The sequence below is a fragment of the Ammospiza caudacuta genome, chromosome 2 (genome assembly GCF_027887145.1).
Source record: "Ammospiza caudacuta isolate bAmmCau1 chromosome 2, bAmmCau1.pri, whole genome shotgun sequence".
In the NCBI taxonomy this organism is placed as follows: Eukaryota; Metazoa; Chordata; class Aves; order Passeriformes; family Passerellidae; genus Ammospiza; species Ammospiza caudacuta.
In genome coordinates this window covers 16898415-16920414 of record NC_080594.1, presented here as the reverse complement: position 1 = coordinate 16920414, position 22000 = coordinate 16898415, and the positions used below count along the sequence as shown (strand labels likewise).

Sequence of the window (22000 nt, the reverse complement as noted above, 5' to 3'; positions counted from 1 at the left end):
ACACATAATACACCAGCTGTAGAAAAGATACAATTTTGAGCTTTGCCATGAAATTGTATGCCACTTTATAGTAACTTGCTCCCAGAGTGAGTAAGAGCCAGGGAAAGAGTTCTCTATTACATGTATTCTGCTGGAGAATGACTACAGCAAGTTCTTACCTACAAACTCTTCCCCTCAAGAGGATAAAAATGTTTAGGTCACCTATGACTTGACTGGGATCATAGTTTGAAATTAAATACACATGTGAAAACAGTCATGACTTGCAATAATGCATTTTATGGAATAGTATGAGGAATGCAAAGAAAAAACCACATGACACCTGGGGCTCCCACCCCACTGTAACACTTACACTAAAATTCCACTTACATCAACAGAGCTTATGCTATTTCTTGAGCCTGAGGTACTAGCAATCCAGTGGCCATATCCATTTTCTGGTCCTTCCACATTGATATCTGCTAAATGCTGTTGGAGGGCTGTTAAAAGGCCATTAAAACATTCAGAATTACACTGGACTTAGTCTATTGATGAAAATTTTGTATATACCTGAAACTAATCAGTAACAGTTTTTCCCCCACAATGCAATAAAATAGATAAATTCAGCAGTTACTATAATAATCTTTGGCTTTTCTTTCAGTTGTATAAAGGCATTAAGAAAATCTAATTATCTAATGCCTATTTATCTACCTAATATACTAATTATTTTAGTAAACATTGAGAATACAGCAGCAATTAAAAATAAATCACTGCTTTTATCTTGAAGACAGCTCTTACGACACCACATATATTGATTAATAATGCCTCTGTTATATTGTTATTAATGTCATATTGTAGCACAGATCTCTCCACTGTTGTAGAGCCTGATTATTTCCAGCAACATCAACTCATCAATTATGAACACCTGATTTAAGAAATCATAACAGCAGTTAATAGTAATTATGAAGTTTCATCTTCATATGAATCTGCAATCAACAGTGGCTAAAGCATCAAGAATGACAAGCTGGAAGAAGGAATTTCTCCAATTTCTGCATTAATTTTTCACTATTAAGAAATCTGGGAAAGCCCTAGGAGTTAACCACAAATGTGCAAGTGCACAGTGTTTACTTACACAAAACAAAAATCTGACAAATGAGACCTAGTTGCTATTAATTTTGATGGTTTTTAGCAAAAGCCTCAAAAATACCAAGTGTTAAGATATCAGGATTTTTCAAGTCAAATTTCATTATTAATAAGCTTACCCATAAAGCCTCCTTTGGCAATGCTTACATACTCCTTATTTTTCTGCAACAGAAAAGACAATTCTGATCAGAGCAAAAACCTGTGGAATGAGTTTGGCAAGTATGGTAATGGAACAGGGGTTTGTTTACTAAAAACTAAACTCGAGTAATGTAAAAACCAGTTCAGATTTTAAGGAGAAAATGTTTTGCCATTTACCATCAATGGCACATGCAGACACCCTTTACTCCACCTGTTAAATCAATTTAATAGTACCTGTAAGAAATGTGCTAACACCATGTTCATGTACATGTCTTCCTCTTCCCTGCCACTTCCCATGAAGCAGAGATGCTCCCCACCAGCTATGGAGCCAGACTCAATAGATTGTTTTTGTGCTTCTAACAGGGATTTTACAGACTGTGCAAATTCTGATGGGTTTTGAAGCATCTGTGGAATGAACAAACAAAAAATGCTGTTTGACACCAAGATATTGTAAGATGAGTTGTGAAAGGAGACAAACTTTGAGAATGGTTACAATTCCTTGAGCACAAGAAAGGCAAGCTCAGCACTGCTCAAGTCACACACACAGAACCTGACTGAGACCCCACATTACATAAAAAACACTGTGAATGGTCCTTCACTTCTCCATCCCAGGAAAGAAGCACAGCTTACATTTGTTAGTTTACTTCTGAAGGCATCAAGTAATAGTGGAACAAGTCTTTGCAACTTTCATGTTGCACTGATTTGGTAATACAGCAGTGGGACTGGTTTCCATATTTACACATCCTTGGGCACAACACATCCAAACTTGGGAGATTTGAAACCCTTTAAACTACGTAGAATTTCTAGATGCTAGTAAAGCCTTCCTCTTGTTGCCTCCCCACTAAGCTTTTTCTCATTTACTTATCAAGATTTAGGAAAAGAAACTACAATTCTTTGTACTCTCAAAAAGCTAAGGCTGGGATACATGAAGGGCTACTGTGTGTGCAAAAATATGAGTTCCATATGAAAGAGATGGAGAAACAAGGACTTTCTCAACACAGCTACAATTTGAACCTCTGTTTGTGGGGAAGGTACTTCTTTAAACTCATAAGAGAATTTTGATCTGTAACTGGACTGAGGGGGCAGGGAGGGGCCGGAAGGGATTCTCATCATTTTGTCTGTACAGTGGACCAAATGATGAAGGACAAAGTCAAAAGTACACAACCTAGCCATCAGTAAGTAAGGCTGAATTTTAACTGGAGTTTTCCTAGAGATAAAGGCTGCTGCTTTATTACACAGGTCCTAAATCTCACCACTTCCTCTAACTATAAATGAGGTGGATTCCAAAGTGCTCTCTCCCCATTGTCTCTCTTCACAATAATTTCTGCATACTTTGCACATACAGGAATATTAAATGCATTAAAATTCCATTAATGACTTTTCATCACAAAGGTTTTTCCCTATGATGTTTTCATAGCATTGACTTTTACAATAAAGGATGAACCTGGTGACACTCATCCACCATAAAAGACCATTAATTCCAATATACAATTTAAATACATATGAACTGATCACATCTAATTTAAGACTTGTTTTCATGGACTCTTTTTCCATATACTATCAGCTATTTGTACTCCTAAATAATTTTAAATGCTTATTTCTACTACACTGAATATGATATTTAATTAAGACTAGCAGAACACCCACACAGGACAGATAAATGATTTTTCATCCAGGTTAAAAGCCACACTATCAAAGAACCATTTAGTTGGAAAAGACCTTTGTCATTGACTCCAACCACAAACCTCACACTGCCAACTCTCCACTGTTGAGAAACATCCCCAAGTGTCAGGTCTGCAAGTAATAAATTGAGTCACCTCCAGGGATGGTGACTCAACCCCTTCCCTGGGCAGCCCATTCCAATGCTTGACAACCCTCTTGGGGAAGAAATTTTTCCTAATATCCAACCTAAACTTCCCCTGGAGCAACATGAAGCCACTTCCTCTTGTCCTACAACTCATTACTTGGGAGGAGAAACTGCCACCCATCTTGCTACAACCTCCTTCAGTTTGCCCTTCAGCCTCCTTTTATCTCCTCTGCAATTATATTTAATATTTTATTTACACATGTGCATATAATACTGAATAATGCATCACTTTAATTAGAGAGGTAAAGACATTAGATGAAGGATTGAACTTAAACTTAACTAAGGTATAAGAGTCTTTTATGACGTAATTTCAAATAAATCATTCCATACACCTCCCACAGACTGCTTAAAGTAAAATAGTTGAGGGCTAATCCAGAAGTGATGAAAACACTGCTGAAATGGAAGTGATTTTGGGGGGAAAAAAGGACAGAGAAAAATATGATTGAATGTTCAATTAGGAATTCATAATCAAATTAAAAAATCATACAAAATCTTCATTGAAGTTATTAACTCACAGCATATCTCAGTGCCACAATCAATGCACTTTCATATTGTACAGCAAAAATTTTAAAGAAGCAACCAAATCCTTTTCAAGATATATGCTCTGTAAAAGCAGACTGTAATAAGACTGGCTGTGGCAAAAAAAAAAAAAAAAAGAGACAAAGAAAATAAGTGTTCTTTTTAAAAATTAATTACGCCTTTCACTGGAAATTAGGATGCTAAAAAGAGATTTCTCCTCCAAGCAATGTATAGTCTTTAGTCTGTATGGGTTTCCATTCCTAACCAAAGAACAGGAAGTCTGGAATCCCAAATTCTTATGTCATTAAGGACTAAACTTCTCAGTAAAATGATGGTTCTACCATCTCCTTTAGAGAAGCTAATTTTTAAAGTCTTGTCATCACATAGCTAGACCCTGCAGTCCACAAACGGAAGCCTAAACCAGAATACTTCATTTTTCAAGGCAAGCATTTCTCTCCCCTTCTATCTCAATTAGATTAAAATACCAGTAAAGAAACAAAAAGCATACAAACCAAATCTGAGTCTAAATGAAATGCCGTTGATAAATGCCCAGCATTGTACTGCTCTGCAGGACGACAATCCACTACAAAGAATCTCACTCCTTCCTGAAAGAGAAATTTTTCAACTTCAAAATTGCATAATTATTGGCAGAATTCAATTAGACAAGACTTTACAATTACATCCAAATCAAGACTTTACATTTACATTTTAATACTAACTCAAATACTACAGGAACTGCTCAGAGGGGCTAAGAGCTGTTAAAAAAAAATCTTACTTCATTTGATTAATCTGACCTTTGTCTACAGCTACCAGATCACCAGTAGGATTCTAGTATCAGCTTTCCATTAATACATCACCTTGTGCATGGGAAAGGATCATCAAGTGCAATTATATAATTTCTACTGAGAGGAAACATAGTGGGTATGAGGCAATCCAAGAGTCCACTACTAATCAGCACAGCACATAAGGATGGGTTTATGTTCCACCAACTTGAACAGGATGTAAACAAATGCTTAACTTTATTTGGATGAGTAAAATGCCCAAACTATGCATGACAAAACTGGGGCCTAGAAACTGCAAGAAGTCGTCAGTGGTCAATAAGAAAGACTGCAATAACTACATTATGATCCAAAAATATTTCTAGTGAAGTCCCTGCATCTACATCTGCAATTAACTTCTACTGAAACAAGTTAAATTTTCTTTTTTTCCTTTAAACCTTTCATTGACAAAAGACAGATACTCCTTAACAGCGTTCTTCTCAAAGGTACTGAGTAGTGAGTTTTAAATTTTCCTCTACAACAGCTTTATTTGGAAAGGAATTCAAATTAGTGAGATACTACTTTCAGCTCACACTCCTCAAATTCCAATCAGCTCCCCTATGCTCATTGCTACAGCAGAAATGCATTGAAGACAGCAGATCATTTACAAGGAAGAAAATTTGAAGACAAAAATATTTTTCCTGAAATAGCAAATACTCATCTGTACTGTTAGCATTTAAAACTAGTGGTTGGTGATTGATTCTTTCCTTTTTCTATAGAACTGAGGGGGAAGGTTAATTCAGTATACTGACTCCTTGCTGCTGATTTGCTTGCAGAATCTCAGACACAGAAACTGCTAGACAGAGAGCCTGGCTCAAGTCTGTGTCATCATCTTTGAGGCCCAGCAAGCTGCTGCCAAAAAGACTCTGGTTGTCCTAAAAAGGCAAGGAAAAAAAAGACTAAGTGAAGCCATTGTCTTTATGTGTGAAAGTTTAAAATTAAACCATATCCATTGCAAACATCAAGTTCCACACGTGTATCCCATCCACATAGTAATGAAACTTTTGATCAACTGAAATTCTTTCTGAAAAATCATGCAAGGTCTGCACTTCCATTACAAACATGCTTGTTCACCACTTTCCCCATGCCAACATGCCTCTGGTATTTGTTTTTTAGTTGTTTGTTTTGTTTTTTCCCCACAAGAAAACCTCCCATATCTGCCTACACACATCAGAGGAAGTACATACAATCTCAGGGCCACAGCTACCAAATACTTTTATTTCATTCATTAGCTAAGTCAGATATCATGACTAAGGAAGAGCTGCAAAAACAGTGCAGGTGATAATAGATTTATCTATAGTAAGAGACTTTTTCTTCTTTGTTAGTGCAAATACAGCTAGCACTGCTGTGCAGTGTACTACAATGCAATTGTGTCAATATGAAGTTCAGCTTCATCAGTTCTTACAAGAACCTCATTTGGAAAATGAGGTTATCAGTCATGAAGTGAGAATATTGCAAGGAAGCTTCTCTCATGTATCAGTTAAGCTTATCTTTCAAAGATCCTAACAGTAAATACCACCAGAGTAACAACATGAAAAAATGTTTAAAAAAATTAAGAATATTGCAATGAAATATTCGAAGTTACTGTCAGCAAGAGCTTAAACTTTTGTCAAAATTTCAGAGAATTTCAAAATTACTGTTATTACCTTCCTGAAAGAAGCTGGAGTTTTGCTACAGTAATATTGTGCCAAAGAGAAGAGATCTTCTATATCCTCTAAATCGAGATTGGCTGGTGATGTTTCTAAGAATTCTGAGACAGACAAACAACATAAATGCAACACTATTTCAGACACAGAAATCAAACAACACAGATCATAAAAGAACTTATTTTTAATAAGGCATAACAATCTAGTGAATTGACTAAGCATGAATATTGATTCACTTTCCAGAGGAAAAGTGAAGATACAGGAAATACCCCTTATGCATAGAAAACTTTTTGCTAAACTTCTATGCAAAATATTTTTTATCATATTCTTACTCCCATATAGTTTTAGCTTTCAATTCTAACTTAGCTACTTTTCTAAAGAGCTCTGACCATGGGAACCCTTTAAAATGAGTATTTAATCAGTAGCACTGGTCTCTGTCTGTCCAGGATAACCCAAGGGTGTAGTTCTGCAGTATATGGCAAAGACACAAAATTCCAAGCACTCTCATTTTAAACTAATAAAGATTATTAATTACATTGTATTATGTGTGTAAAAAAATACAAAGGCAAGAGTTATTTAAATTTTCCACTGAAATTTAATGCATTTTCTATAAAAACAATTAATTAGGCTCAAATCAAGTGCAAATGATGAAAATCCAGAAAATGCAACAAGTGGAGTAGATTTAAAGAAGGATTTGCCAGCTGTTGCTTTAGGCTTGGAAAGACCAGTTTCTGGTGATTGTTTCCAGTACTTTAAACTGAAGTATAGAAATAGGTGTGGGAGCACTAAAAGGAGTAAGGAAAGAAGGTCAAGGACAGGGCAGCAAAAGTAAGAAAGAATTAGTGCGGTGAAGGGATTAAAAAAATCAGAAAAATCACATGGAAATTAACAATCTAGCCCTTTAGCAACAAAAAATAGTAATAAATGGGGATTACAGTATATAGTAATTATTTAACTAGCAGCTATGTAAGAGAAGTACTTACTTATCATTTCTTCTTTATCTGATTCTTGTGCTAAGATAACGTCTCTGAAAACAGTAAAGTCACAGGCATAGATTAAGTCAGTAAAACCAAAATGAAACAAACCTGGATTAAAACAGTGTCAGCAAAGAATGTCCCAAAGAATTAACTGTACACTTACTTTGCATTGACAAGGATGATCAACATTAAGAAATAAATAAAGAATGAATCTGCTTGTTGTAGATATCCATCCCATATTGCCTGAGTGACTTCAGCTGAACAGTAGTATGAGAAGAGGCTTCCAAGCTAAAAATTTGGAAAATAATGTGAGAAAAAGCAATTACCAGGAACAATCATATCAGGAATACATTTTTAACAGAGATACAAGGTATCTAAAAGAAAATAAACCCAACAAAATTATGATAAAGCCTACATCTGCACCATGTACTGAAGGATAGTTCTAACCTCTAAACCAACTTTTATGGAAACAGTGCACAACACTACAGATTATCTTTGAATAAATATGACTATTGTGAAGGCAAAGTTGGCTGTACACTGTCAGCCTTTCAAATTCAAGCACAGATAACACAATCAAGCTGGAGTACTGTTTAGCTCACAGCCACTGCTAAATACCAATTATACCAACAAGACAATCATAAGAGAATATATTTACTCAAATAGCATAGCAATTAGGGCTTTGAAAGGATCCTGCAAACATAATTATTTTTATTTTCCACAGCAGAATTGGGCTAATTGAACATGGTTGAAACATTAGTTTGATAACATCACTTACTTATCATTACATTATGATGCTTTATGACTGAGGAATTAAACATTTGCAAGCATCAGAAAATTTTCATTACCATTTAAGAAACTCTGCCTGTTCCCATGCTCCCACTTGAAAATACATCCTCTCTGATATACAAAGTTCAAAGCAGATAAAAGTTAGGAACTTCTTACTATACATGCCAGATTTACAATCACACCTAACTCAAATGCATACCCCTTGCTTCACTGGGCTCTTACTGTACTCACTGATGCACATAAATTCCACATACATTCACAAATGTATCAACACAGCTACAGCTTTCAAAAGCTTTAAAACACTATCATGGAATATTTCAACACTTCCTAGTATAGTTTTATAGCAAAAGGTAGATCTATTCAATTCTGGCTCAAATGCAACTGAAGACAAAACATCCATGAACAAGATGACAATGGCAGGTCTCAGTATGAGGTTTACATACTTTTAAGTATTAGTGATACACCTATATAGACAGGTTGTTCACAGATGAAACAGAGAATTTTACTCATTATATAAAATGAAACATAAATTTTTTTCCTAAAATTGTACAGCAAGAAGCATGGTGTTGAGGACTGGCAGCTACACCAGCTTATTTCACTACCACCTTCAGAGAGAAGATTGTTTTTCTAATTAGGTTTCAAAATTTGAAGAAACAACTTCAAAGAATTTTGTATGTACTAAGGAAAATTCTATTAAAAAATTGAAATTGAGTGACAAAAAAGGACCTGATTTCTCTTTTGAAGGCTCATGAGACTGGCAAAAGGCAGATTTTGAGAATGTGAAAATTTTTCCTAGACACATTTTCATACTAAAATTGGCAGCAGCCTTAAAAAAGAACAAACAAAAAACACCCCAAAGACAGACCTCACAGTTTAATAATTCATTCATTTTCACTTCTTTAACTGAAAATTCACAAGGTTGATAAAAAATTTTACACAGCCAATGAGTATGAAAGAAGAATCTAGGAAAGTTCAAAGTCTTCTCTACTAAATTACAGACTTTGCCTGTGCAAGCACAGTATCATGATTTTGTATTGCATATACTAACTAGCCTCATACAAAAATTTTGTTGTAGTCTTGCTACACAAAATTTATAAAAAATGATTGAGGTGAGAATCTTTTTAACTACCCATAATCTGAGGCAGTTTTGAAGAGGAAATGACTAATGCTTCAAAAGCCATAAAATATATGTGCCTAAATTCTAAAAGACATACATATATGCCTTAGCAGGGAGGTTTCTAAAACAATTCATTCTTAAGCTTTAAAATACCTGTTAGACTGATGTTACCCATATCTATAGAGCTGCCCACAATCAAAACTTTTTGCTTTTTGAGCACATCAGCTGCTCTCATTCTTCCTTACTCCAAGAAGTTCCTAGTATCAGTGGCTCAATAAGGACTCACCCAGTACAATAAAAATGTGACATTAACAAGCCCTCATACCTCATGCAAAACACTAAAGCAAAAAAGCCCACATTATAATAAAACATGCAATTTATTTTAATATATGCAGTTCTAATTGCTTGTACAACTCTTCCATAAACTGACAACATCTACTTAAATTTTAACAGAAATTTATTTTTCATTATGTTTCCCTACTTTCACTTTATTACCCAGTTGAGTGCATATGAATCCGGAGTCATCTTCTTGGTATCAAGAAAGGAGCAGAGTTCAGGCTCATGGTACTGAAGCAACAGTCTAAACAGATGAAAGGGTCTTCCCTTCATAAAACAATCCCTAGAAAGTAGCAATGAAAACAATTAACTCTCCTGTAATACTGCAGTTTTCAGACTTACAGCAGCAATTCTTTAGTATCTGTGATCATTTAAATTCCTGTACATTGGTCTTTTAATTCACAGGGACTGATCATGAAGTCAACTTGCCTCAGAGACAAAAAACCAACGAACCAAATCAAACCCACAAACCTGAAACCCCCACAAAAAAGGCAGAAGAATAAAATACTGCTTGACAGATTACATAATACAGAAGTATTTAAAACAGATTTAAATTGCAAAACAAGTCTAGCATGGTACCAACAGAGCAGAGATTCACTGATCTCCTGTAAATTGCCTTTCTATGTCTTTCATTCTCCCAGTGAGGAGAAAAAAAAAAAACAGCAAATAGTCTACATCTCATTGAAACACCACCTAGATTCCTCCTGAGAAGCTGAAATAGCAGCTTCTCTGCAAGCCTTCTACAGCTGAAAGTACAAGTGTTATGTGGCCATATCCACACTATCCCCACACAGCTCACAGAGCCCAAGAGTGTTTCAGAGCAGAAAGGGACACGAGCTGAGTCAAGTGACAGGACTGATAAATGCTTGCTTCCTGCTACTACAGCAAACGTGCATTTTTCATATTTTGGGCACATACCCATCAGCCAGGCTGGAATCTCCTCTCCAGGCAATCAGACTAAGATCTTTAATTACAGACTATCCAGCCTTGCTGAAGCATCATGGTGCTCCAACATACACAAAAATTTACTTTGAGAGCACCTACGTAACAGTATGAAAAGCTCAAATTTAGTATTTGTCATTAAAAATATCTAGCAACATAAAAAAAAATTCAGTCCCAACTCAAAAGAACATAAGGAAAATATTAACTACTTCTGTAGAGATTTTGAGACTTCATTAGTGCTTACCAATTACTGTTTCTGAAGGGATAGAAGTATTTTAGATATCGAAAATGCTAGGAAAGGGAACAAAAAACCACTTTCACATAACCTAGGTGAATTAGTTCATAAAAAATGTTTTTCATATTGCATGAAAGGATAGCTCTTTAAAAGGCATATTGAATCTAGATCAGTCACATCACTCAGCTAACTTTTTGTATCTTAAACCAACCCAATCATCTCCTGGATTTCAAACCATCAGGTATTGAAATTTATGATCATATGAAAGAATCTGACAACACAGCTAGGAACAGTGCTCCTCTAGCCAAAACCAACATGCCTATCTTTCAGAGAATACTTCTACTGCCAACACAAATAACACATATGGAAAAGAAAGGGTTTTACCTTGGAATGAATTTATTCATGATAGCATAGAAGCAGTTGTACAAATCACTGCGGGGCAAGTGAAGGTGCACCAGAGGTTTGAGCAGATGTATCCAGCCAAGGCAGGAACTGTATTTAACATTGCGTGATTTACAATAAAAAGTAATAACTGACTCAATATCCAAAGTTAATACTGACTTCTCTTCTCCTGGCACTGACAACTGGTCTGAAATAAGCACAGTAAAACAAAGGTTAAAAGCTTTTCAAGGAAATTGGATGAGATTATTTCATAGCACAATTGCACCAATAAGGAGAACTGGGACTGATTGGAGAAAAAACTCAGCAAAACCACACAAACAAAAAGCTGGCTATTTGAATTAAATTGTTACAGAAAGGAATTAAAAAAGGTTTTAGAATACAAGTGATGCTATAAACCCAGTAGGATAAGACATTTAAATATCATTTAAATAACACAACAACAGGATGAAAGAAGTTTGGGCTTTCCAGGATCTGTACAAAAGAAAGAGGTAGATTCTTTCAATGTACAGAATGTACATCTTCTACTCCTATTTGATGTGCTCAGCACACAATTTAGGCTCAACTCTACAACAAATTCATTGGAATTTCATAGATCAACACAGATCAACCTACAATGTATATCTTCAATTCCTCAAAAGCTGACTGACATGTAAATTTATCTAAATCAGAAGTTTGAGATCAGCTATGCTTACAGACTTAAATTTTAGCATTAACTTACAAATCACAAATTTTAGCATTAACTTACAAATCACTTTTTTGATGTCCAGGATGGGGAACAGAGACCTGTACACACTACATTAACACAGTGGCATTAAATTTCTAGGAAACGTCTTTCTCCCTCAGTTACAAGACCATGAGTCTCATGACTGTTAGTAAATTTTTTTATTACTAAAGTCTTTAATACTTTCCCATCAAGAATATTGACAAGCCAGTCAATGTTTGGCATTCTTTATCTCTCAGGAAAATGAAACAGTACATAAAGCTCACATGCCAACTGAGGATATATTTAAAATTTGGAGACTACTTGCTATGCTAAAACATTAAAATAGAGACATTTAATAAAAAAAAAATTGAAGTTTCCATATAGCCTTCTTTCTGAAGTAACTTTACATTTGATTAGATCCTTACATATCACAAAATATTTGCCAATAAATATGAAAAGAGAACGAAGTGCTTAATTTTCTATGTTATGAATATAATCAGAAGATTTGCATCTTCCTGAAAAGAGACTGTGATTTAAAAAGAGAGTGGAAATTCCACCCCCATCTTTTTACAGGACAGAGAGAAGGAAAATAACTCCTAGATTTTAGGGCTAGAACTGCATTTCATAGATGGTAGGTATGTATGCATGCACCAGCTCCATCCTCTGCCCTAACTTTCAATTGCACAAGAATAAATAAAATGATAGGTAATAAAATAGAAGATTCTCTTATTGAAGATGTGAGATGTATCCTGATTTATGAGTCAGCATTGATTCCACCCATAGATCCCTGATACCAATGCTGTTGCATCATGTCAGGGGTTTTACCAGTCCTGTGCTGAGCTGCCAAGCAGATCCTGTGGCAGCTCCTTGCAAACATACCAGATTCTTATTTCCTTTGTCCTGGCAGCACCTTGCTTGCACAAACACACCCTTTCATTTTTTGTTGAAAATGCTATTAAAAAGTATCTTTCTTTAAAACAGATTTTGAAGCCCAAAATGTTTAATATATTTCTTCTCTCAAATACTATATGCATTTTCATGCTCCAACAGGTTTTCAGATTCAGAACCAGACCTTTGACAAAGAAAAACTTGAAGGACACTAAATAAAGAATGTCTGCTTTAAAAGATGGAGCTTGGAAAACAATTGCCATTTTTTTTATCTCACAAAGCTTTCTGACTATGCAAACTATCATTTACAAGCTAATACTTTGAACTCCCATGATGTCACTCTCCCAGAGTCTGTGTACAGGTAAGATACTATTGTTTTCTTACTGATTTTTACCTGCTCTTTCATCTTCCTCCAAAATGTAAACATCATTCAGATAATTTAATTGAAATAAAGTCTTAAGACAACTGAGAATACAAAAGTTTTCAAACTGATGGTCTAAATGCACAGAACTTACCAATTAGCTCTTGGCAATCCTTATGAATTATACTCTGCTCAGGTAGGTCTAAGGAGCCATCCCAGGATGCTAGGCTGTCCCCCTTTCCTACAACATTAAGTGCAATCTGAAAATAAAACCAGAAAGCCCTCTAAATATTTTTGTGTCTTTTTGCAGTTGTTCAATTACTGAACTCAGTAATTAAAAAAAATAAAACAAAGAAGAGAACTATTCTTAAACTGACTCAACATAGATGCAGATTAAAATTCCAGTACATCTCTTTTGCAGAGATGCCTGGCAATTATATCTTTTACCTCAAAGGAAACACAACTTCAGCTATTTCCTGCTTCTTGATTTAAGCTCATATTTACCTTCCAGACTTTGGCCCTTAGATCAGCAGGCAACTGCCTTCCTTGAATGATGTTTCTCACAGTTTCAAGATCACAGCCTCCTTCGTCTAGAGTGTCTGCAAGATCTTTTATCCTAAAATAATGAGATGTAATTCAAAAATTAATTCTGCTATTTTTCTATGTTTATGTAGACTGAAGGCTATTGTCAGGCAAATCCCACACATATGCAAAAGTATAAGACAACTTGGAAATTACTAAAAAGAAATACTTGCAAAATGTTATTTATTCCTCTACTTTAAAGATGCTCCTTCAACTTGTAATTCCATCCAACTCACATACAAGAAAAAAAAGTTTGCTTTTTTTTTTCATTAAGTGACAAGGTTGCAAAATGTATCATAAAAATGCAAATTTAGTTGCAGTTTGCAGCTTTCAGCAACTTTCAATTTCAGCAAGTTTTCACACACTCACAGTGCAAATATTACACCTAAATTAGATGGTAGAGTTATTCTAAATAAAATATTAGATGGCCTAGAAAACAGAACACTTATTTCAAAGGTTTAGAACAGTCAGCTTTAACCTCACCTTCCCTGAAATGGGATAAGACCTTTTAGTCAAACTCAAATTTATTTAACTATACAGTTGTGGTATTTCAAGCGTGGACATATGCACAAATCTGAATTAACATATACAAAAATGTTAAAAATCTAGAGAGTAGCAAAACACACAAATTGACAAGACAAACACTAATGATGATTGCTGTAGTAAGACAACAAAAGTTCACAAGTGTTATAGATAAGAAGAAATTCAGCATTCAGGAATGATTACTTTACAATCTCTCTGACAGCTCCTGCAGACTGGTTCAATGTTTCCATGCTGTCAGTAATGGGAGAACCACATCTGATGATTTCAGGATTTCAATATCATGTAGCAGAGCAGTGGCAAAACAGGTTCACTGGAAAAATAGCAATGGCAGTGACAAATAGGTCTCATAGGCAAAACTTCTCCCTTGCTATATCCTTTAAATTCTTCTCCACTTGCTCTGACATCTGCCTTAAGAAAGGCTTTCTTCAGTTACCTGGTGAGTTACACACACATCCAGGGGGTTTAGAGCCAGAGCAAAACAAAGAACAGGATTGTTTCTCTAGGACAGATATTCACCAGGAAGATGCATTCCTGGTGAATAACACATCTATTTATACACATGGAGTAACAGATGTTAGTGTTATCAGTATAATTCTCAATTAGTCCGTGACTACTATGTAGTTAATTCAAATAGACACAGGAAAAAAATGTCAGCTGTTGAACTCTTGTCTGCTTTAACTTCCACATAGCCACAACTAAATCCTTGATATAGAAGTTCACAAGTTTGGTCTCCTGAAAACTTCAAACACACATTTCTAATCTTCTGGGACAAAAAGATTAAAATCTCAGACCTGGAAGAAGGTATGAAAATACTTAGCTAGCTTTACTCAAGAGTTCTCAAAGTATTTACAGGTCTGCAGAGTCAGCATTTTCCTTGCATTGTGTCAGGCAGTTTCTTTGTCACTACTTTTTGGTCTGCATTTTAAATCCTACTTCAAATATACACTGGGGCACAACTCCATTTTTTTTCAAGTAATTTTGCAAATCTGGATGAAAGAAAGCATTGATTACAAAGAGAATGACTTGCCTTATTTTCTCACATTTTCTGTATTATAAAAAAAGAAGAAAAAATCCCAAAGTCTGTTTTGTATAGGGTTACATGCTGCATAAGTTGCCAATTCCTTTCCTGAGACAGAAACAGAGGGGAAGCACACTTGTACTTCAATCACCTATCCTATTGCCCAGTTGTGTACATCATGTTCAATGCCTGAAAAGTTACATGAATGAATCAGTTAGACTTGAATAAAAATCAAGTATTTCCAGGACATTTACACAGAGAGACCTCCTAGCTCTCAGCAGAACTGCATGAACTCTAGGATGATCTAGCTTCAACAGAAGCCAACATCAAGCATCACCTGGAGAGAATGAGGTGCTCTTAGACACATTGCACATTTCTGTGAACGCTGTGTATGAAAAACAGACTAGAGAGCAACAGTCAGGTCTTGAACTACAACTAGTTGCTACACCTATATCCAAGTATTAAACGTGGAAATGAAGGCAACAGCTGTGTACACGTTCCATTTCAAGTAGAAAGGTCTTAAATTGTAGTAATTTAACTTCATTTCTATGTCACCCAAATAAACTCTTTTGAGAATAAGAGAGCAAATTTTACTTGAAACAACACTTAAAACTACATCTACACTAATTACAGAATCACCTGGCAAAGAATGTTTCACAAATGCACAAGTACAAATTCTACCAGTTATTAGCACCCATCATTCAAGAAGCTGTGCATGTAACACCAACTTCAACGCGTTATCTGCAAATGTGTGCTTCTGCTGCTTGACAATATCTTACCATGTGCAAAAACTTCCTCCAAGTGCTGTCACCCCCACTTTCTACACTGTAAAGATGAGAGACAAATGCCAGTTTTACTGCTTCACCTCACAAAGCAGGGCACTGACATGTCCATCTGCCATGTGATGCATTCCCAACAAGGAGTTAAGTGAAATAACAGCGGGGGGGAGAAAATGCTTTGTTCTGCTGTGATTCAATTAGGTGCTCATTCCCTCCATCAGCTGCAAGATTGCTCACAGACTGTAAGAAAGGACTTCTCAAAGATTAAGTAAATTCTGTTCTAGTAAACTTTCTGTTCAGGCTAACTTGCAAAGTACAAAACATGAAAGTGATTTCAACACTTAAAACACGAGTGGACATGTGTTGAACTTATTTCTGTCAGTTGTTCTATAAATATTCCACTGAATTGCTAGCAATCTGGATCCTTGTCTTTCATGAGTGAAGAGCAGCTAGGAAGTCTTCTGTTCTCATGGATAATGATTACACTTATTTTGAATAACAGAAAGCAGCACTTCTCCCTATGCAAAATTCCTCCAGACCTGAACATCTGTACTTTCTGCTCGGCCATGGCTTCACTGCCCATCTCTAGGTGCCACTCAAAATTTTGGTTAGATGTGTGGAATTTCAGCCTACACCAAAGCCATGGCCTGAAAGGTAATTCCCACATGATACAGTGTTCAAAATGTCATAATACAAAATGCTCCTATTAGTGCATCTGCAGTAAATTTCCATGCTTACAGAAGGATCTCCTACATTCATGCCAGTCTGGTGACATATAAATAGCTGTATTCACAGACATTAAACAGGTCCTTTTTTAACTTAAAATGTTTAAGCTGGTGGCAAGAAAAGCTGAATTCCCAACAATTTAAGTATTTTTTTCTAAGTATTATTTATGCTGAGATACTTGGTAACCACTCATAAATACTAGAGAAGGGATTAAAAGTGTGGGATGTGAACAGTAGGAAAAAGATAATAGTAAATAATCAATAAACTACATGAAGTGTTAAGAACACTACAATCAATTTCATACTTTTATAGAAGGTATTACTACAGTTCCTATTTTTAATTCAGGATTTTCCTGACTCCCAGGAAAAAGCCTCAACAAGAGCTATATTGAATTGAAATTAATGAGTGTTTGTTCTCTACTGAAAACAAACAAACAAAAATCAATCCCTCACATTTGCTTCAAAATATCCATTGTATCCAGCACACCACTGAACCATCATTTATTCTCCAATAGGATTCTGGAGAAAAACAATTCCCTGACATTTTTTCTTCAATTTCATGCTTAACTGGAAAGGACTTTTCTGTTCATGGGCTTTCAGAAGAAATACTATGGCTCCAAGTACCAATTAGCCAGATTGTGAGAATGGGAAAGATATATGGAAACTAGGTTTGTCACCCTGTTGTCTTAGGCAGTTGCAGTGCATTTTGGGACCCCTAAAATGAGTTATTCCAATGCAAAGTTAAATGCACAGGAACAATTCCATCTGTGGTTGCAGTTATATTTAGTTATTTCAGGTCCTGATTTCCCAAGTACAGATCTTAAAAATTACTAATTGATCACGTTTCCTGAAGCTTGAGTATTAAACAAACATCTGCAAAAAGGTTTTAGAAATTAATTCATAACCATTAATCTGTTTGAAAATCTGAACAAGAGAAATAAGGTCCAAATCATCGATTTCCTTGATAAATGAGGCGAGAAAAATCTATAACTTCCAACTACAAACATTTTAACTAACAACAAGCCATCTTATTTGTGTCTATACAGTCTACTGACTAGATGTATTGCATTGACAGAAATTATGATTAAAATAAATAAGCAGACCAAAAAAAAAAGATTTTACAGCAGTTTGAAAGCAGCCTGCCTCCTTTGTCTCAGATAGCATTCTTAGCTTTGGACAGAAATATCTTCCAGAACAAAACAGTGCTGGCAATTTCTCAAATTAGCTTTTGAGTATATGCCAAATAGCTCAAAAGAAACATTTAGCAAACAAGGTCTACCTGATTTTGCTCATTTTAAAATCAAAAGTGTTAAAACAGCTTCTTATATTTACTGAAGGAAAAAAAAACTACACTCTCATCTTTCTCTATACCTAAGTTTGGCATGGTGGTGATGCTGGGTTTTCTTTTTAATTTTGATTGTGCAGTAGCAAAGTTCCCTGGTTTTTGTTGAGCAAAACACCAAGCAATCAGCACAGATGTTGTGGGGTTTAATTAATAATTTGTTTGTGACACTTCCCCCCCACTCAAACCATTCAAACTAGCACCACATGACAAGTTAACACAGGGATAACAAATAGGGAATTTTATGTTAGTGAGCACATCTGGGTTCATCACACTCAAGGTGCTGCACCAGCCTCTGAGCACAAGACTCCATCTGCCTTTTAATCCTCCTAAGGAAGTGAAGAGAGGACACAGGATCAGCACTGCCAGTTTTGCTCCCAATAGAGCTCAGGCACACATATGTGTCATTGTATGTTTGGGTATTTTTAAAATTTGAAATCTTATATACGTCAAAATATGACAGTGTAGCAATTTATATCAAAAAGCACTTTCAACAACAACTGTTCACAGAATTGAAATATGAATAGAAGACAACGCTTTAAATCCATAAATTAAAAAGCAAATACTCCACTGAAACTGGTTTTTAAACAAAAACCAAAACAGGAAAACAAACCCAAAAGCCACGTGAAGTTTCTAAGCAAGCAATAAGGAATGCAATTTTGTCATTCACAGCACACACCTCTAGTAAGAGGATGCACTGTCACATATTAATATAGCATTTAAGCATAAAACTTTTTAATTGTTCCCATAAAGTGCTAAATCTGTTTAACACTTTAAGACTTAAAGACTTACATTTGTTTTAACAAATGCCTTCAAGTTTGCATTTTCTAGTACCATCAGCATATAAAATTGACTATAGTTTTGAAGCTGCTAATCAGAATATCAACAATGCAGGCTGTGCCTTGAAAGTGGAAACACACTCATCCTCATTCTCAACAGAAATTCTAGAGAAGTTGACTGTGATCTGGGAGACAGCAATATTATTCCAATATTAGTAATAGAAGTCATCTCAAGTATTTTTTTCAGAGGTATTTGAGGTATGGTTCTTATTTAATGTCCAGGGTTGTATTTCAAAGGGTTGAGAGGGCACTGTCAGGGAGTCCATCCCTTGCTTTGTAATTAAATGGCCCAACAGTCAGGCCTTTATTTAGAAATAATGCTTATGAAACACTGTGCTTACAGAAAGGACTTAATAAATTTTGAGGCTATAACTAAAAGAAAATACTCAAGAATAAAAAGTGATACCGACTAACTTCCATTTTCTAGTTAATTATACAAAGTTGTTTTAACCAAGAGGTGTATTTGTAGAACCAAACCAGACAAAGTAAAGTTTACACCTACACCTGTGTGTGTGTTCTGGCTTCTTTACAGTGACATAACTAAGCACAAGAAACTTTGAATCTGCCACATCAAATAGAGCCTAAAAGCAAAACCTTGGAAATTATTGGAACTCAGATTGGAAATGATTATAAAAAGCAGTTCTGTAAAGTAATTGCTTGAAAAGCATATACGTGGAAAGGACAAAGAGCAATGGTGTGGCACAGAGCCACAGAAAGAAATCACATGCAACGCAGAAGCGCAAAGACAAAAACAAAGTGAAGACGCAAATGGAGATGCCGGGTGAAGTAAGAATAGCTTCAGTGTTTAAACACAATGTTTATTTAAGCCTCGGCAATCTTGAGTGAATACGCATGCAACGAATACTAAAATCACATCACGGTTACCATCAAAATGATCCTATACACGCTCCAGAAATAGTCTCTATTCTTGTCCTAGGGGTTCAACGTAAAATCCATTATAAGTAATAGCTGTGCTAAAGGAAGGTGGTGAGCAAAATCATTCAGAAAACGAGGCAGGACCCACTGCTGTCACCTGTTCCTGCGAGCAGGAATGCAGCGAAACGGGAAGCTGAACTGAACAAAGCAACTCCACTCCAGGCAGACTCCCGGAGCAGCTCCTACCGCATATTAAAGCTGTCATTTCAAACTGGAGCGACGCCTGGCTCCAGGCTGGGCACGGCCCTCGTTTTGTGTCTCGCCCGTGTTTTGACGGGCCCCTTCCTCTCCGGGGACCCGGAGCCGCCGAGCACTGGCGGCGTTTGCGGGGGCTCCTGGCGGGCTCCCAGCGCGACCCCAGCGCGGCGCGTCCCGGGGGGAGAGCGGCGGCGGGCGGGGCCTTCCGGCCTCTCTCCGCTGTCTCCGCCGCGGAGGGGAGGGAGGCGAGCGGCACGGAGGGCGCCCACACCCCCGTAACTCACCAGCTGCCCGGCGGCGGCGGCGCCTCTTCTCCTTCCGCCATAGCTGTTGACGCGCCCGCTCGCCCGGCCGTAAAGCGCGCTCGGGAGGCGTTCCCTGCCCGAGGCCGCTCCTCCCGGAGCCGTGCCCGCCTTCCCGGCCGCCGGGCTGAGGGCGCGGGCCGCAAAGCGCGGAAGCCGGGCAGGGGCGGCCTCTGAGGGAGCGGCCGCGCAGCGCCCCTGGAGTAGGGCAGGGCAGTCGCTCTGCCGGAGATTCGAATGTTTTCGGTTTTCATAAAGCTGAACTGCTCTGCCTGATGTGGGTTTGATTATTAAGTGACTTCCCCCACAGTGTTTAATGTGCCACAGGTTGGACGTACTCCGCGAGTGCGGAAATTGACAAGTTTCACGCAGTTTCCAAGAGCTGCAAATCACTCGGTGACGTCCATTAGCAACCCTGGGCAGATCAATACTAATACTCTGTTAAGCATGTCCCTTACCCACCTGCATCCTCAAAGGGGGAAAAAAATAATGTACTTTAATAGAGGTTGAGAAAAATCCTTGTAGCGAGTTATACACGGAATAACAGTGCCGCCTTACGGGGGATTCCAGTCCTTACACTGGTCTGTTTCACTTCCAGAAGTGCTGGATTCGGGATGTGCTCCAGCCGGTCACGCCCAGGCTGAGCGGGACGGCTCCTGCGGGGCGGGATCCAGGATGGGCACGCTCGCCCTGCAGGTTGTGCTGCCAAAGGGCCGGGAACAGCCATTCCGAGGCAACGCGCACCCCCTGCAGGCACCGATCAGTTCCTCGGCAAAGATTCCGTCAATTACCTCAACCAAGAAAGGAGGTATTTGACAGTGTGAAAGGGGGTTGAGGCAATTAAGCGACGTATTTGACAGTGTGCAAGCGGGTTGAGGCAATTAAGCGAATGTTGTGAAGAACGGGGTAATAGTTTGAATGCCTTTCCTCTTTCTCTCGCTTCTGTATTTTCCACTAAAAAAAAAAAAAAGATAGAAGGGGGAAAAGGAAAAAAGATTCACAGCATGCATTTAAAAGCTTTCTTGTCTTTCAGAAGAATCTTGTGTAAGGAGAAATCTCAGCTGCGGCACCGGCCGTGCCCGGGGCAGCGCCGGCCCCCGGCAGAGCAGGGCACGCCCGGCCGGCCCCGCGCGCAGTGCGCAGGCGCGGCGGTGGCGGCATGGGCGACACGCTGGAGGAGCCGTGGTGGGACAGCGAGCCCGGGACGGGCGGCACGCCAGGTACTGCTCTCCCCAAGCTCCCTCCGCACGCTGGGATTGAAGCGTTTTGCCTAAGAGACAGCCCCCCACCGTCCTTTCCTGCCCTCCTTCCTTTTCGTTGGATTTCGGATGTTTTTTCCACTTCCTCTCTCCGCCTTTCCTTTCTCTGCTTTTAATTTACTTCTCCAGGTTTTCCACTCTCACTCGCTTTTTGCCCTGAGCCTGATTTTCCCTGCTTGCTACCGAGGGCGGGTTTGTCGTAAGCAGAGTCTCTGCAGCGGGTGATGTCCCGTCTCTGGTCTGAGCCCTGGGATGGACGATGGAGCGGCAATGAAAATAGCAGTACCTAGGTAACAACAGGAACCCACATGACAAAATACATTTACGCGAAGTTTGGAAAGCGAGGGGAATGGGAAGACCTCTTGGCTTGAATTCAGAGCTCAGCTCTCCCTTGCATTCATTTACCTCCCAAACTGTATTTTCTTCCAAAGAGTTTATTTGATGAAAGGCTTTTGCGTAATGGATGATCCTCGTGGGTCCCTTCCACTTCAGACTATCGTGTAATTGTGTTTGCCATTACTGGCATGAACTTACCTGTAAGGCCTAGGAAACAGCAAATCCAGAGCCTTTGGAGGGAAAAGTATCTGTGGTACTTGGAAAGCATCCCCCACGTGCTCACTGGGGTG

The 22000-nt window shown here is 37.8% G+C and overlaps 2 protein-coding genes across 3 annotated transcripts in view; one reads left to right on the top strand and one right to left on the bottom strand.

The window, feature by feature from the left end:
- TBC1D23 (TBC1 domain family member 23) overlaps positions 1-20163 on the bottom strand; it is a 31672-nt gene extending 11509 nt beyond the window's left edge. The window contains exons 1-13 of one of the 2 annotated variants that reach the window (XM_058824668.1): positions 20098-20163; positions 13356-13467; positions 13006-13111; positions 10882-11086; positions 9480-9603; positions 7245-7369; positions 7088-7131; positions 6105-6208; positions 5211-5333; positions 4153-4245; positions 1489-1659; positions 1236-1278; positions 367-473 (exon numbers count right to left, since the gene is read on the bottom strand). In XM_058824668.1, the coding sequence (XP_058680651.1) occupies positions 367-473; positions 1236-1278; positions 1489-1659; positions 4153-4245; positions 5211-5333; positions 6105-6208; positions 7088-7131; positions 7245-7369; positions 9480-9603; positions 10882-11086; positions 13006-13111; positions 13356-13467; positions 20098-20138 (1398 nt within the window). In that variant the 5' untranslated portion in view covers positions 20139-20163. The remainder of the gene's footprint in view (positions 1-366; positions 474-1235; positions 1279-1488; positions 1660-4152; positions 4246-5210; positions 5334-6104; positions 6209-7087; positions 7132-7244; positions 7370-9479; positions 9604-10881; positions 11087-13005; positions 13112-13355; positions 13468-20097) is intronic. The other variant, XM_058824667.1, reaches the window with a different exon arrangement.
- A 155-nt stretch (positions 20164-20318) lies between these two features.
- The window catches only part of CMSS1 (cms1 ribosomal small subunit homolog), a 225370-nt gene continuing 223688 nt past the window's right edge, over positions 20319-22000 (top strand). The window contains exons 1-3 of the mRNA XM_058825537.1: positions 20319-20392; positions 20717-20923; positions 21149-21335. Coding sequence (XP_058681520.1) covers positions 21275-21335 — 61 coding nt within the window. The 5' untranslated portion in view covers positions 20319-20392; positions 20717-20923; positions 21149-21274. The remainder of the gene's footprint in view (positions 20393-20716; positions 20924-21148; positions 21336-22000) is intronic.